Here is a 15776-nt window from a genome sequence, read left to right on the forward strand (position 1 = left end):
GGGGCCTTGTCCCGGCACAAGTCAGTGGGAGGGCTGGGCATCCTGCTGGCAGGGGCGCCGGGCCAGCTTGGGGTGGAACTGGGAGTTGTAGCGCCGCCGCCGCTCGTCTGTCTCCTCCTCTGGTGGGTCCTCTTGGGGGGCTCTGCCTCGGACCCGGGCCAGCAGGTCCTCTGCCCGGGCCCTCTCAGCTGCTTCCCGCTGGAGACGTTCCGCTCGAAGCTGGTCCAGTGATGGGGGCCTGGGGGCAGAGGAGTCAGGTCAGCAGGCTGAGTGGCCCCAGGAGGGCCTACCCCTCCCACCTCTTTTCAGGTGAGGGGCAGCCACCTCAAACCCCTTGCTTTCTCCTAACATGCCCCCCGATCTCATCTCCTAAAGCCTGCTGGGAGGAAGCAGACCAATTCCAGGATCAGCAGGCCAGCCTCCCTCCTGGGCACATGTCTGTGCCCTCCCTCCTTTGGCTTCTGTCCTCCTCAGCTTTCAAAAGCAGGTTTCCCTCCAACTCAAGAAACCCACTGCTAACTTTGATATCTGACCCTGAGCAACTCCCTGGCCCTCTCTGGGCCTCAGTTCCCCTTTTGTAGAAACAAACTGTAGTCAGTGCACCCCTCTACATGTGGGGCCTGACATGTGGGACACAGCCTGGCTTGCTGTAACCGCAGTTCTCAAACTCTGGTCTCAGGACCCCATTACATTCTTAAACTAATGACCCCTAAGGGCTCTTGTTTGTGTGGCTCATATTAACATTTATCACATTAGATATGAAAACAGATTTTGAGAACACAAGCATATGTCCCATCAACCAACAGAGCAATGACATGTCATGTAGCCTCTGGAAGCCTCCACTGTGCACATGAGAGGGAGCATGGAAAAGGCAACTGTCGTTATGAAAATAAATGTGACTTCACAGACCTTCCCACCCCATCCCCAAAAGGGTCCGAGGCCACTTGGAGAACTGCTCTCACCAGCCAACCCAGTGCCCTTCTGCCCAGCCAGCTCTGGAAGGAGCCTTCCTGCTTACTCCTTTGGCCGCTGTTTCTCAGACCCCTTCTTCTCCTTTCTGCTGGGCCTGCCCTTGTCCCCGCTTTGCTGCCTCTTCTTCCCCAAGTGCTTCTGCATCTCCCGCAGAGGGTCCAGATGTCTCTTGATCTTCTCATCGGGACCTAGGCGGGGTGGGGAGGCCCCTCGGCCCGGGGGGAGCTGGTACCATGGGGGTTGTGTCTGGGCTTCCGCAGCACTCTGGCCCAGGTACGTCAGGATGCCCAGCGCTTTCTCCTGCCTCTCCTGGAGGGGCCAGAGAAACACGGGAGAGATGATTACAGCCACTCAGGATGTCTGGGGAGGGGGGGTGTCAAGCAGGTATGCCCTCAGGGGGCCCTGCCCTGAGAGCCCAAGGTCCTGGGGGGCAGTCAGTCACTCAGCAAACGCACTGAGGGCCTCACGAGCCAGCTACACCAGGGCTGGGGTGTAACAGACCCTGGTGATGGCAGTAACCAACAGTGAGGAAAGGGGATGGTGAGGGTGAAGGACACTTTAGGGTTGAAGGCAGAGGAGTGATTGAGGCCATGTTCAAGTGTGATAGGAATCCCTGGGAGCAGATGAGTGCCTGTCTGATTAACATTTTAAAAATGTCTCAGCAGGAGTGGGTAGGAATGGGAACTTGAGACCAGGCAGGCTGCTGCAGCTTCCAAATGAGGGGGCAGGTGGGGGTGGGGGTGCAGGGAGGAGGTGAAAAATGGTAGGACTCCAGTTAAAGCAGTATCTGAAAGGCAGAGCCCATAGGATGAGCTGATGGACACACCAAGCAGTGTTTTGGAAGTTGGGGGGCTCTTGGCTTCATGGCTGGGACAGCTTAGTTGTACAGGACCATTCTGTGCACTGCAGCTCATCTCATGAGGACCTCCAGCCCCAGCACCCACGCCGTCACTGTGAAGGTCAGGAGGGCCCGCACAGGGAGTGGTGCTGCCCCTTGAAAAGCCCTGCCTGGCGGGTATACCAGTCAGGAGGAGGGTGGTCAAGAATGAGAGGGAAGCCAGACACTTCCCAAGAATGCCCCCATACCTGCTAGGAATTTGTGGGAAAGGCAACAAGAGGGTAAGAAGATGGACCAGCAAATTACCACCACCACTTACCACTTGACACACCCCACATCCCTGTAGGGTTTTTTTTTTTTTAAAATTGTGCTTTAGGTACAGGTTTACAGAGCAAATTAGTTTCTCATTAAACAATACACATATTTTGTGACACTGGTTGCTGACCCTGCCATGTGTCAACACTCTCCCCTTTTCAACCTTGGGTTCCCCATTTCCATTCGTCCAGCTTTCCTGTCCCGCTCCTGTCTTCCCGTCCTCGCCCCTGTATGCCCATTTAGTCTCATCTACATGGTTAAGCTACTGTGTATTACTGTTTTATGGGCCTGTCTAATCTTTGGCTGAAGGGTGAACCTTATGAGTGACTTCAGTACTGAGTTAAAAGGGTGTCCAGGAGCCATACTCTTGAGGTTTCTCCAGTCTCTGTCAGACCCGTAAGTCTGGTCCCTTTTTGAGAGTTTGAATTTTGTTCTACCCTTTTCTCTAGTTCTGACTGGGACCCTCTATTGTGATCCCTGTCAGACCAGTCGGTGGTGGTAGCCAGGCACCACCTAGTTGTTCTAGGCTCAGTCTGGTGGAGGCTGTCGTAGTTGTGGTTCATTAGTCCTTTGGATTAATCTTTCCTTGTGTCTTTGGTTTTCTTCATTCTCCCTTGCCCCTGTAGGGTCTTGACCTCAGGATGGAGACCTGAGCGGTTTGCACTTAGCAGCCCCATAGCTGGGCTGTTGTTAGTTGCCTTCAAGTCAGTTCTAACTCAGGGTGACACCATGTGTGCAGAGTAGAACTGCTCCATAGGGTTTTCGAGGCTGTGATCTTTTGGAAGCAGATCACCAGGCCTGTCTTCTGAGGCACCTCTGGGTGGGTTCAAACCACCAACCTTTCAGTTAGTAGTCGAGCGTTTGCACCACCCACGAACTCCATATGTGGGGTGACTAGCCAAATCCTGTGGGTGCCTGGATAGCCATAGCTAGCACTTCTTGGGTGCTGTTCTGGTCCTGTTCTAAGTTATGTTTGCTCATTTAATCCCCACCGTATCCGCACACTCCTGTTAGTCACACCCAAGTGCCCCCCTTAAGCCCCATTGGCGAGGCCCCCTTACTTTCTCCTGTCGCTTTTCCTCCTCGTACTCTTTATTGCTTCTGGTCACCCCTTTCCCTTCTTCTAGCAGCTCTCGAAACAGGTCCACGGGGCCAGGACTTGGGGCTCCCGCCTCCACTGCTTCAAGTGCAGATCGCGAGTTCTGGTGCCTGGCTTTCTTGCGTAGGAATTCTGTGCGGGCCTGGGAGAAGGGGATGTTGTAGGCATTCAGAACCTAGAGGTGACTCAAGGGGCTGAAAGTCTGGTGTGGACCACAGAACATCACAGTCCGTGGTGCCCGGGGCACTGGGAGCCGGAAGAGGCCCCTGCCCTAGCCTGGGGTGAGGAAATGCCTTCGATTTATAAACTGCCTTTCAAATAGTAATCCATGGATCATCAAGATTGGCTTGGAGGGGATCCCTGGCCTAAACCAGAGGGGTTCCCAATCAAGTAAAACAACAAAAATAACTACAAAGGCAGCCAAACCCTGTATTAAGACCAAAAACACCAAACCAAACCCAATGCCCTTGAGTCAATTCCGACTCAGCGACCCTACAGGACAGAGTAGAACTGCCACATCTTCCTCTCGTGGAGCAGCTTGGTGGGTTCAAACTGCGGACCTTTAGGTTGGCAGGTGAGCGCTTTAACAGCGCCACCAGGGCTCCTTTGTATTAGGGCCAAAAGCAAACTAAACCCATTGCCAGTGACTCAATTCTGACTCATAGTGACCCTACAGAACAGAGTAGAACTGCCCCATAGGGTTTCCAAGGAGCAGCTGGTGGATGTGAACTGCTCTTCTTTTGGTTAGCAGCTGAGCTCTCACCCACTGCGCCATGAGGGCTCCTACATTAGGACAGGCAATCTGAATTTCAGGCATGGCCCCAAGTCACTCCCTCCAGTCAGACGTGCAATTTCTACTGATAATGTGAATAATAAAAGAGCCCAGAAGAGTACCACTTACAGCCAATATTGAGGATCAGATTAGCAGAGGGACACAGGTGTATAGCAAACAGGTTGTTTTTGTTTGTTGCTGTTCAGTCACCATCGAGTCGATTCTGATTCATGGCGACCCCATGTGACAGAGTAACTGCCCCATAAACTTTAATCTTTACGGAAAGGAGCCATACTGGCGCAGTGGTTAAGCACTCAGTTGCTAACCAAAAGGTGGGCGGTTCCAACCCACCAGCAACTCTGCAGGAGAAAGACAGTCTGCGGTAAAGATTACAGCCTTGGAAACCCTGTGGGACAGTTCTACTCTGTCCTGTAGGGTCGCTATGAGTCAGAATTGACTCGACGGCAGTGGGTTTTCTGGTTTTGAAATCTTTAAGAAAGCAGATCGCCAGGTCTTTCCCCCGCGAAGCCGCTGGTGGGTTCCAACCTCCAACTTTTCGGTTAGCGACCGATGACTAAACCACTAGCCACAAGGGCTCCTTAGGAGCCCAATAAATCTGAAGGTTGTGCAAAAACCCAACCCGTTGCCGTCCAGTCAATTCTGATTCATAGCGACTCTATAGGATGTGCAGGCAAACTAAAAAGTGATCACAGTTCCTTTTCGATCACGCAAAGGCTCATTATCTACTCTGTGCCAAGCACTGCTCTGGGCACTTGGCACGCATCCGTGGAGGAAGCCGAGACGAGGGTGGGGTCGGGAGGTTTCGTGGAGGTAGGCACAGGTGAGCTGAGCGGCTCTGCAGAGGCACGTCCCCAGGTGCAAGATCAGAGCCTGAGCCATGATTACACCCGGGGCACACTGCGACTGCGCGCCACTCCGCTTCCGGGCTCGGCCCCTGGAACCCCGCCCGCTCGGGCTCAGGCTTACCTCTTGCTGAGCGAGCAGCGCTCTCCGCTCCCGCTCTTTCTCCTCCTCCCGGGCCTGGGCCTCGTCGCGCCGTACGCGGGCCACATTATCCTTGTTCCGGACGTGCCAGCTCTTCTTGGGCAAGATATTCATGGCGCCGTAACCGTCCTCGAACTGTCAGACCCGCCTCTAGCACTTCGATTGGCGAGAGTATGCTCCCGCTCTGTTGTCCCAGCCGCGGCCACAGACTGGTCTCGGGGTAATCGGCACGCCCCCTCTAGGCCTGTAGCGAGAGGTGATTGGCTGGGTCGTCCACGCATCACCTCAAATCCGTGCGTGGTAGGGCCTAGCAACTGCCTTTTATCAGGGTTCTGAGTCAGTCATGAGTGGCCCCACCCCCAGCGCTGCTGAAGCGGCCGCCGATTGGCTGTCACGCCCGTCAAGTCTGCGGAAAAGCGTACGACACCATCACAAATTCCTATACATTGGATTGGCGCATCCCAGTCTGTACCCCTGCCCGGTTTCAAGAGACAGGTTTCAAAGAGCGCTCAGCAGCCTTCAAGCCAAAGACCAAAACCCATTAATGTCAAGTCGATTCCGACTCATAGTCACCCTATAGGACGGAGTAGAAATGCCCCATAAGGTTTCCAAGGCTCTAATCTTTACAGAAACAGACTGCCACATCTTTCTCCAGAGGAGCGGCTGGTACGTTCGAAACGCTAAACTTTCATGAGCAGGTGAACACTTAACCATTGCACCACCAGCAGCTTCCAGTTGTATTTATTGATAAATGAAAAGGTTCACTAGAGAGTCAGGGACTTGGCGGCCGGAATTCTCCAAATCCCATGCTGGAAGAGTGTGGAGTCTTCTCCAATACTTTCATTTTAGAGATGTGAATAATCGAGGCTTACAAAGGCTATGACACAAAGTTCTGGGGACAGGTCTGGAAACTCCAAGTGGTTACTTCATTCTAAGCCGGGCTGGGCAAGTCACAGAGCCCCGTTGGCCGAGCTCAGCGCCACAGCGCGCTGTGCCAGGAAGACTTTATTCTGCGCCTCCTTGAGTGAAAAGAGAGGTGAAGGTGAAACACGCCTTCCCACTCCCATGTCCCTTTCCATATTCCCCAGGAGCTTTCCCAGGTACCCGGCCTGCCTCACCGTCTCTATCTGGCGCTTGAGCTCAGAGATGAGGCGCCCATATGAGTTGGCCAGGGACACGGTATATGCCATCAGTATGCTGCAGGACACGAGGAATAGAAGCCACATCCAAAATGCTCTTACAACGTCTTCAACGTCTGGCTCCATAAACACCAAGGGTATAGGGCCCCAGCTCCTCTTCCCTGGGACCCAGCAGTCCAGCCTCTCAGCCCCCTCCTCCCTCAGACCCAGGAGTCTGGGCCCTCAGCCTCTTGCTCCATCAGACTCACGAGTTTGAGCCTCCTCCTCCCTCGGACGCAGGTGGCAGGGCCCTCAGATCACACACATTCAAACTCACAATCTAGGAATCCGGGCCCCCTCACCTGGAGATCACCAGAAGGGGCACAGCAAAAGCCTGGGTCCCCAGGAAGAAGAGAAAGTTCTGAGTGGCCTGAGGGAGGCTGTAAATAGACTCAGGGATCTGGGCCCAGATGGACGGCTGTCCCTGGAATGGACCACACAGCTTGGAAGGCGGGATCCTAAAGTCAGAGACAGGTGGGCTCAAGTAGGGCCAGGAGCCAGAACCCTGGATGAGGGCGGAAGGAGGGACTAAGATGCGGGCTCCTCTCACACTTACAGGAAGATGCTACAAAGCACGGGAACAGCGGAGATGGCCAGACCCAGGACGAGGACCAAGGGGAAAAAACAATTCACCATGGAGGCGCGGAAGGTGCGGGAGGCCGGGGAGCAGGTGGAGAAGAGGGTGAGCTGGTGAGAGAAGGTGGGGAAGGAGGAGATCTGAGACACTGAGTCTGAACCCCAGCCCCTCCACGCTCGGAGCCGGCAGTCCTGGCCCCAGCCCCTCCTCCCTCAGATCCAGGAGTTCTGACCCCAGCCCTGTCCTCCCTCATGACCCTGGAGTCCCGACCTCCTCCTCATTCAGGACCCAGAAGTCCGGTCCCCAGTCCCCTTTCCCTCATCACATCCAGGAATCCAGGTCCCCACCTCCCTCCCCCCATCACAACCAGGAGTCCCCCAGCCCCCTCCTTTCTCAGACCCAGGACTCCGGCCCCAAGTCCCTCCTCCCTCAGACCCAGGACTCTGGGCCCCCAGCTCCTCCTCCCTCAGACTCTTGAGTCCTGGCACCTATTTCCCTCCTCCCTTGGACCCAGGAGTCCGGGTTCCAAGCCCCCTCCTCCCTCGGACCCAGGAGTCCGGGCCCCCAACCCCGCCTCTCTCAAGACTTAATAGTCTGGGTCCTCAGCCCCCTCCTCCTCCAGAACCTAGAAGCAACGTCCCTCAGTCCTTTCCTCTTCCCGACCCCAGTAGTCCAGGCCCCCAATACCTCCCGCCTCAGACCCCCGAGTCTTCCCAACCCCGCACCTTTTTCAGATAGAAAAGTAGAAGGAACTTGGCCGTGTTGAGCAGTGGCAGTAAAGGGCAGAAAAAACTCCCCACCCAGACCACTGTCTGCGCGTAGATCAGCCCCAGCACCTCGTCGGGCACCTGGAACTCCTGGGTCCCGGCCAGACGACCAAGCGCCCCGGGAAAGAGGCCACAAAGCAGCCTGCAAGGCAGGGGCGGGCCGAGTCGGGCGTGTCGGCCCGGGGTTTCCCTACCTCTCCTGTCCCGCCCACCAATCGGAAGAGAGCATATCCGGGGGGCGGAGCCTTCGGTGTCCCACGTGGAGGGAGTGAGGAGGTGTGTTTAGAGGGCGGTACCTGGGGATAGGGCCGGCCAGATGGCCTTAGGGGCGGAATCTGGAGGGGACGGGATCTGAGGACCCAGGCCCAGGAAACCAAGCAGTCAGGGTCGTAGCTATAGAAAAGAGACGGTGGGGTGGGGCTTATCCCATTAGTGGCGGGGCCACAGCCAAAGGGCGGGGTTCTCACTTTCGAGGAAACTGGATGAGCAGCGAGACTGCCAAGCCGGTCAGCAGATCAAAAAGCAGGAGTTTGTACATCTCCTGCCCCACCCGGGTCTCCCAGCACTGAGGAAGGAAGAAAACGGGTCAGAAAGACCTCAGGACCCAGGCAAGCGGGTTTCCAAATCGCAAGCATATGAGATCCTATCAATACTTTCTCTGCGGGCGCCCAGTTTTTTCAAGCATCCATACCTGTGTCCTCGGGGTGGGGGTTGGGGGGTGTTCTAAACCCCTGGCCCTTCTCTGGACCCACCTAGCTCCTTCTTCCTTCCTTCAAGGAGCCAGGGTCTCCAGCCCCAGGCCCGTTCTGCCTCTGGCCCTAGGAGTCCGGATCCCCAGTTCCCTCCTCTCTCAGACCGGGGAGTCTGGGCTCCCAGCCCCTCCTCCCTCACACCCGGAGGTCCAGGCCCCACGCGGAGGTCCAGGCCCCCCTCCTCCCTCAGACCCAGGAGTCTGGCCCCCGTCCTTCTTACCGGAAGTTCTTCGTAATTGTAGCCACAGGTTTTGCAGTCCTTAGCCTTGGCATTGCCCCTGCCCCTGCAAGTGATCTGAGTCCAGAGAGAGAAGAGCAGGGAAAACAGAGAGGCGAGGCGGAGAACCACAGTCCTGGCAGAGGAAAGGAGGAAGGGAGGAAGGAAATTAGCATTGACCAGTGCCGCCACCTGCCAGGATCCTCCTGCGTGGAGTGTGCTCACAGTTCTCCCCATGTCACAGATGAAGACACTGAGGCTCAGTGACAGAGTCAGAATGAATCTAGATCTCCCTGGATCCCATGTCCTCGGGATTTCCGCGTCTTCTCTCTCAGAACTAACGTCCCTCCAACCAGCGCCCCCACTACCACCCCCCAATTCCTAGCCTGGGAGGCTGGAACCTGAGCAGGATAAAAACGATCTGGAGGCTCCGAGTGTAGCCCTCCAGCGGGGCAATGAGCTTGAACACGGGTGGCAGCACGAAGTTGACCAAGAAGATGAAGATGGACAGAAGGTAATTCACCAGGAGCTTTAGTAGTGGCGTCTGCTGGACAAAGGAATTCTCCTGGGAGAGAAGGTGGACCAACGGAAGAGGATCTGGGGTTCTGGAGATGCCCCATCAAGACCCATGCTTAAAATACTCCCCCAGCTTCGTCTTCATTTGGGACCCCGAAATCCGGTTCCAACCTCCCCCTCCCTCTGCCCCTCCTCTCTTAAGTTTCCAGGAATCTTAGACTTCAGTCCCCTCCTCCCGTGTACATGCAGGTCCAGGGCCTCCAACCTCTTCTCCCCCAAGACTTTCGCACCTGCAACTCCACGGTGTACTCCGTAGTCCTGAAGACTCCATAGCAGGCTGCCCCCAGGAGCGCTAACACCAGCAGGTTGAGCAGCCCCCGCACAAGCCACACCCTAGCTTCCTGGCCCAGGGTCCGCACTGCAGCCTGACGCCGCACCACTGCCTCCTCCAGCTCCACCTGAGGCCAGAAGAGACTTCCCCTTCCGCTTCATTTCCCTAGGCCCGGCTGCTGGTCCCGAGTCCCGCCTCGACTTGAACTGATGCAGCCCAGCCACTCTAAAAAGGTCCTTGTTCCACCCTCTCCAGGGCTTCCAAGGCTACAACATAGTTCTGCTGGCCCTGCCCCAGGCCCCGCCCACCACCCAAGTCCCGCCCCTCATCGGCCCCACCCAGCACTTTATGCAGGCCGGGAGTTCCAGTTCTTCTCTATGTAGCCCCGCCCCCTTTGTGGCCACGCCCATCCGATCAAAGAGCTCTAGGCCTCGCCCCTTCAGCCAGCTCTCTCCGGTACACTTTGACCTCAAGCAAGAAAGTCCCTCTCAGCATCTTTCTTGAAACCCCCTCTCTCTGATCTAGGCCCTATTCTAGTTCAGCCCCGCCCCCTCTGTACCTATCTAGACCGCCCACTAGTCGTATGCACCGCCCCCTAAACGCACCTGCAGCTCATAGAGGATCGTACGCTGGCGCAGCCGCACGTGGACAGCGCCGCGGAGGCCAAAGTCCCAGGCCGAGAACACGCGATGGCTGTAGCTGGTCAGAGCCCCCGACTCGGCCAGCAGTGTCTGCTTCATGCCGGACACTGAGCTGAGAGAGGGGAGACCCGGGAGGCCGAGTGGGGAAGGACAGTCACAGGGCCACCCTCTCATTGGGCAACCAGGGAAAATGAGCCCTGAGCCCGGGTGGTGCAACAGTTTAGCGCTCGGCCACTAACCCAAAGGTCAGCAACTGGAACCCACCCAAGGGCTCCCCAGGAGAAGGACCCGGCAATCTGCTTCTGTAAAGGTTTCAGCCCAGAAAACCCTATGGGGCAGTCCTACTCTGTCCTATAGGGTCGCTATGAGTCGAAATCCACTAGAAGGCACCTAACAAGATTCTTGACATTTGTCGAGCTGCCAGCTAGTGAAGAAAGGGTCAAAGGGGCGGAGACACAGAGTCTTTGGAGATAAAAACCAACAGAGACAGTCAGAAGCAGACCCAGAGGAGAACGGACACCCAAAAAGAGAGAGGCAAAAACCTAGAAGACAGAGGCAGAGCTCCAGAGAAAAGGGGAACTGGAACCCAAAGTGAGAGAGATGGAGACTGGAGGGAGGACAGGGACTCTGAAGGAGGGGGACTGAGGGCCGTGAGGGGGGCAGAGACTCAGAAGGGGACAGACCCCCAGAGAGAGGGGGGCAGAGACCAAGAGAGGGATGGAGACTCAGAGAGAAGGCGACAGACCCCCAGAGAGAGGGAGACAGAGATTCAGAGAGAGGGGGAGAGACCCATAGAGAAAGGAGGATAGAAATCCAAAGAAGAAGGGGTTGTGAAGACCGGGATCGGAGTGGGGGTGGGAGAGACCAGAGAAAGGGGCAGAAACAGAGAGAACTGGGCAGAGACTCCATCTTCTGGCTCATCTTTCACCTGAACAACTTCTGTGGCCTCCCATGTGGTTTCCCTGCTTGTATTATCCTTGCTGTCTTAGAATCCATTCTGTGCTCTCAAGGCAGTGGAACCTTCTTACCACGCAAATCAGATGGCATTCTGTTTAAAACCTGCCCTACAGCATCTTCTAACTCTTAAAGTCTAGGCTCCTTACTAGCATAGCTGGCAAGAGCCTGCCTGAGGTGGCCTCACTTACCTGTCTGAACTTAATTCCTGTCCCTCCTCCTCCTCGTACTGGCCTTTCATTTCCTAGAACACCCCAATCTTGTTTCTACCACAGGGCCTTTGCACTTGCAGTTTCCTCCGTCCAGAAAGCTAGTGGCTTGCCTATTCACCTGGCTGGCTCTTTCAGGTCTTGGTCTACATCCAGGTCACCTCCTCAGAGAGGCCTTTACTGTCCACTCCATCGAATGAAGGTCCCTGCCCATTATTCTCTCTCACAGGGGTAGGCAAATTACGGCCAACAGGCCAAATTCAGCCCGATGCCTGTTTTTGTAAATAAAGTTTTATAGGAACACAGTCACACCAATTGGTTTACATATTGTCTGTGGCTGCTTTTGTGCTACAATGGCAGAGTTGAGAAGCTGGTCCACAAAGCTGAAAATACTTACCACCTGGCCCTTTACAGAAATTATGTAATTAATTTGCTTGCTTATTTGTTGAACATCTTATCTCCCCACTAAACTGTAAGCCACAGGAGGGAGAAACTTCCCATCCGGTATCTCTAGCCTCTAACCTATTGCTGTCGAGTTGACTGAGTAGAACTGTGTTCCGTAGGGTTTTCTTGGCTGTAATCTTTACAAAAGCAGGTTGCCAGGACTTTCTTCAGTGGCACTGCTGGGTGGGTTCAAACTACCAACCTTTAGGTTACTAGTCAGGAACAAACCATTTGCGCCACCCAGGGATCTATCCCTAGCCTGTAGTACTTAAACATTTTACAACTGATTTTGACTCAAATAGAGAGAAAGGGGTCACACAGCAAGAAGGCTCAAGACTCTTGGGGAGTTCAGACAGGTAAGTGGGAGGCCACCTCAGGCTCTACCACCACCTCTCCCTCCCCTCCAATCCAGGGGTGCGTGCGGGGTGTCACTGACCGGTGCAGGATGAGCAGGAGGCAGAGGAGGCCAATGGCAAAGACTGAGCACAGGTAGGTGACCGCCAGGCGCGGGCGGGGCGGGTAGAATCCATAGAAGAGAGGGGACCATTCTAGATAACCCTAGGGAGGGAAGGCGAACAGGGGTCGCTGTGGGGCTGAGGCTGGGTGGAGGCAGAGGCCAGGAAACTGGGCCATCAGGCTCTAGGGGTCACAGTTTGAGATCCAGTTCATCGAGGGCACCTGGGCTCAGAGATGGGTGGGGAATCTACCAGGGACCCTTGCATGCACCTGTCCCGTGAGCAAGTTGAAGAGCTGGGTGTGGAATGCGATCAAGCCCTGGGAGCTCGGGTTGTAGGAGCCACAGGGTGAGGAGATGTTAGTGCTGGGGGGTCCCGGGGGAGTCCCTTCCAACCAGGTGGGCAGCAGCGTCATGCAGGCCTTCAGCGCGGCGGCCAGCACGTTGAGAAGTAGCAGAAAGCGCAACAAGGAGAAGTAGGACTCGGTGCCGGCCCCGAACTGGCCTGAAGGGGGCAGCAGAGATAAGCCTTGGGTTCCTTCTCAGGCTACAGCCCCGCACCTCCTCCCGGCTGGCTGTCAGGCCCCGCCCCTTCCCTCTGCCCCTCCTCCCTGCTGCCAGGCCCCGCGCCTCCTCCTGGCCCGCCTGCTCCCCAGCCTGGTCCCCAGCACTCCAGCCCCAACCCCACCATACCCCCTATCCTCTTCAGCGTCCATGCCCAGGGCTGCAGGGTACAACAGGCTTCCCGCATCTTCTCCCTGGACCTCCGAAGCACCCGGGCCCAGTGTGCCGCCCTGGACCCCGAGCCGTTGGCCACTTGGTCCCAAGTGTGCCTCTTCCTGGAAGGGAAATGGAGTCAGAGACAGGCAATGGAGGGCCTGCCAGTTGCCTGTTGAGTCAACTCAGGCTCATGGCGAACCCATGTGTGGCAGAGTAGAACTGTGCTCCACGGCGTTTTCAATGGCTAATTTTTCAGAAGCAGATCGCCAGCCCTTTATTCAGAGGCTCCTCTGGGTGGACTCGAGCCTCCAACTTGTCAGTTAGCAGATGAGAGATTAAAATATTTGCATCACCCAGGGAGCCCTATGAAGGGCTTACCAGCCCCAAACTGGAAACAACTCAAATGCAGGACCAACGCAACAATACCACAGGGCAAGTGAACTGTGGTATATTCATCACATGCACTACTATAAAGGAACAAAAATGAATAAACCTAATGTTAACCATAAGGAGCCCTAGTGGCACAATTGTTAAGCACTCAGCTGCTAAACAAAGGTTGTGGTTCAAACCCACCCAGCGGCCCACAGGAGAAAAACCCGGCGATCTGCTTCTGTAAAGATTAAAAGCAAAAACCAAATCTGTTGCTGTGAGTTGATTTCGACTCATAGTGACCCTACAAGACTGAGTAGAACTGCCCCATAGGGTTTCTAAGGCTGTAAATCTTTGCGGAAGCAGACTGCCACAGCTTTCTCCCCCGGAGCAGCTGGTGGGTACAAGCCACCAACCTCTTGGTTAGCAGCCCAGCATTCTAACCACTGCGCCACCAGGGCTCCTTTCCGTAAAGATTACAGCCTAGAAAACCCTATGTAGCAGTTCTTGTCTGTAACTACACGGGATCACTATGAGTGGGAATCGACTCTATGGCACACAAGAACCACAAGACGTAAAGCACCAAAGAATAAATACTGCCCAATTCCATGTACATAAAGTTCCCGAGAAAGCACAACAAGACTCTTCGACCAGGGCTCCTTTAGGAATGCATGTTGTTGTTGTTAGGAGCTATTGAGTCAGTTCCAACTCATAGCAACCCTACAGGACAGAGGAGAACTGCCCCATAGGGTTTCCAAGGAGCAGCTGGCGGATTTGAACTGCTGACCTTTTGGTTAGCAGCCAAGCTCTTAATCACTACGCCACCAGGGCTCCTAGGAATGTATGTCAGGTGGTAAAGCTATAAAGAACAACAAGGAAGTGATTAATTCCAAAAGTCAGGGAAAGGGTTGTCTTGTGGGAGAAGGAGGGTGACAGGGGAAGGGCATGTGGGGTGCTGCAATGTTTCATCTCTTGCCCTAGGTAAAGTTTACCTGGGCGTTCACTTTATAAATATTCTTTAAAGCTGTACATCCCTGTCTCATGCACTTTTCTGTAGATAAATGTGATAATCAAAGAAAACAAGAAAGAAATAGAAGGAAGGGAAGGAGGGAGGAAGGAAGCAGGAAAGAAAGGAGGTGGGGAGGAAGGAAGGAAGGAAGAGAAGAAGCTTGGTTTAATACTGTGCTGCTGCAATCTTAAAATGCATAATATAAAGTGAGAATAGCAGCACAATTGGAAGAGCATAGTTGATGTCACTGAACTGTGCATGTAGAAATTTTTGAAATGGTGTATCTTTGGCTATGTATACTTTCACCAAAAAAAAAAAAAAAAGGTTGAGAAGGGAGAGGGTTGACATGTTGTGGGGTTGTTAACCAATGTCATAAAACAATACGTGTACTACTGTTTCATGAGAAACTATTTGTTCTGTAAGCCTTCACCTGAAGTACAATAAAAAAAAAATGCATAATAATTTTTTAACAAGAGGCCCAGCATTTTCAGTTGTCACTGGGCCCCGCAAATTATGCAGGGGAGAGAGGAAAGAATGAAGTAAAAGAGAGAGTGACAGGCTACGAAAAGGAAGGGAGGCAGAGATAAAGAAAGACATAAACCAGAGAGTGAAAAACAGTCACATTTCTGACACAGAGAGAAACAGGGAGAGACGGAGACAGGTTTGGATGGAGAGGTGACACAGAGAGACAAGACCCTGGGAGAGAGAGGCGAGCCAGAGAGCCAGAGAAGTAGAGACCAAAGCAGGCAAGTTAAGATACTAAGAGACACGGTTGGAGAGAAGAGGAGAGAGACAGACGGCAGAGTAAGAAGCCAGGATGTGGGAGAAATGGCCTCGCTTCAGGGCCCCTGGGTTCTGAGCAGAAAATAGGTCTCACGCGTGTGCCCGTCTGGCCTGCATGGGCCAGGGCAGCTCCCGGGACGGGCAGGATTCCTGCAGCTCCTTTTGGGTGGCTCCCACAAAGGCCTGGATGTTCCCTTCTTCGTCCTCATCCTGCTCCTCCAGTGCCCCGCAAGGCAGCACCCCAGGGCCTCGGTACCGGAGGGTGGCTGCGCTGGGGAGCTCGTTCAGCACAGAGGACAGGGACAGACCTGGGAAAGTAGGGCAGGGAGCTGAGAGGACCCACTCCCTGACCCTCTTCCCTCAGATCCCCTCAGCCCCCTCCTCCCTCAGAGCCAGGAGTCTAAAAACCTCCACCGCCTCCTCAAGGGCCCAAGTGTGGATTCCTCAGCTCCCTTAAGCCCAGGGCTGAGGAATTCAGCCCTCGACTTCCTTTTTTCTTATTCTGGAGTCCCAGCCCCCAGTCTCTCTCATTCCTCAGACACCCCAATGTCCCAGCCCTTATCCCTCTCCAAGACCAGAGTCTGGGTCTCCGGATTCTTCCTCCCTCAGGACCCAGGAGTCCAGGCCTCCATTTTCCTCCTCCCCCAGGCTTCCACCCAGCCTGAGGGTTTCTCCACCAGGGTTGGATCTGAACCCCACCAGCTCCCCTACCTGGTCTGGCCTCCCTGGGTGCCAACCACTCCCCAGAGGCACCCCAAGCGTCAGATCCCCAGGCAGGGGTCTCTTCCATGGCCTCCGGGCTCGGCTGTTTCCGTCTCTAGTGGCCACCAGGGCGGGGACTGCCCCAGGTAAGG

General features: G+C 54.9%; 2 protein-coding genes across 3 annotated transcripts; both read right to left on the reverse strand.

Annotated features, from left to right (window-relative positions):
• Window positions 1–21: 21 nt before the first annotated feature.
• On the reverse strand, window positions 22–5200 carry LENG1 (leukocyte receptor cluster member 1). The gene is made up of 4 exons (XM_004381886.2): window positions 4984–5200; window positions 3187–3366; window positions 1019–1281; window positions 22–238 (listed from the first exon to the last, which is right to left on the reverse strand). Exons 1-4 carry the CDS (start codon window positions 5113–5115, stop codon window positions 22–24), a joined length of 792 nt encoding a protein of 263 aa, XP_004381943.1. The 5' UTR covers window positions 5116–5200.
• A 537-nt stretch (window positions 5201–5737) lies between these two features.
• TMC4 (transmembrane channel like 4) lies at window positions 5738–15712 on the reverse strand. Of its 2 annotated transcripts, none has more exons than XM_004381887.2 (15): window positions 15634–15712; window positions 15017–15230; window positions 12735–12880; window positions 12314–12546; window positions 12024–12145; window positions 9945–10092; window positions 9299–9466; window positions 8894–9057; window positions 8496–8628; window positions 7991–8088; window positions 7482–7665; window positions 6736–6866; window positions 6482–6637; window positions 6120–6198; window positions 5738–6020 (listed from the first exon to the last, which is right to left on the reverse strand). In XM_004381887.2, exons 1-15 carry the CDS (start codon window positions 15710–15712, stop codon window positions 5952–5954), a joined length of 2124 nt encoding a protein of 707 aa, XP_004381944.1. In that variant the 3' UTR covers window positions 5738–5951. The 2 variants fall into 2 exon arrangements, with proteins under 2 accessions (XP_004381944.1, XP_023592096.1); XM_023736328.1 differs by having other exon boundaries at window positions 15017–15251.
• Window positions 15713–15776: the final 64 nt, after the last annotated feature.

Source organism: Trichechus manatus, unplaced genomic scaffold, assembly GCF_000243295.1.
Source record: "Trichechus manatus latirostris isolate Lorelei unplaced genomic scaffold, TriManLat1.0 scaffold00087, whole genome shotgun sequence".
NCBI lineage: Eukaryota > Metazoa > Chordata > Mammalia > Sirenia > Trichechidae > Trichechus > Trichechus manatus.

What these genes read in the sequence shown, in the direction of transcription:
- LENG1 (XM_004381886.2), bottom strand. Translation starts at nt 5,115, where the DNA reads ATGAATATCTTGCCCAAGAAGAGCTGGCACGTCCGGAACAAGGATAAT. An exon ending in AGGAAAAGCGACAGGAGAAA is followed by an intron (nt 1,282 to 3,186) that starts GTAAGGGGGCCT and finishes TGGCCCCTCCAG; the next exon opens with GAGAGGCAGGAGAAAGCGCT. An exon ending in GAGAAACAGCGGCCAAAGGA is followed by an intron (nt 239 to 1,018) that starts GTAAGCAGGAAG and finishes CTCTGCCCCCAG; the next exon opens with GCCCCCATCACTGGACCAGC.
- TMC4 (XM_023736328.1), bottom strand. Translation starts at nt 15,712, where the DNA reads ATGGAAGAGACCCCTGCCTGGGGATCTGACGCTTGGGGTGCCTCTGGG. An exon ending in ACCCAGGGAGGCCAGACCAG is followed by an intron (nt 15,252 to 15,633) that starts GTAGGGGAGCTG and finishes GGGTCCTCTCAG; the next exon opens with CTCCCTGCCCTACTTTCCCA. An exon ending in ACAATTACGAAGAACTTCCG is followed by an intron (nt 8,089 to 8,495) that starts GTAAGAAGGACG and finishes TTCCTTCCTCAG; the next exon opens with TGCTGGGAGACCCGGGTGGG.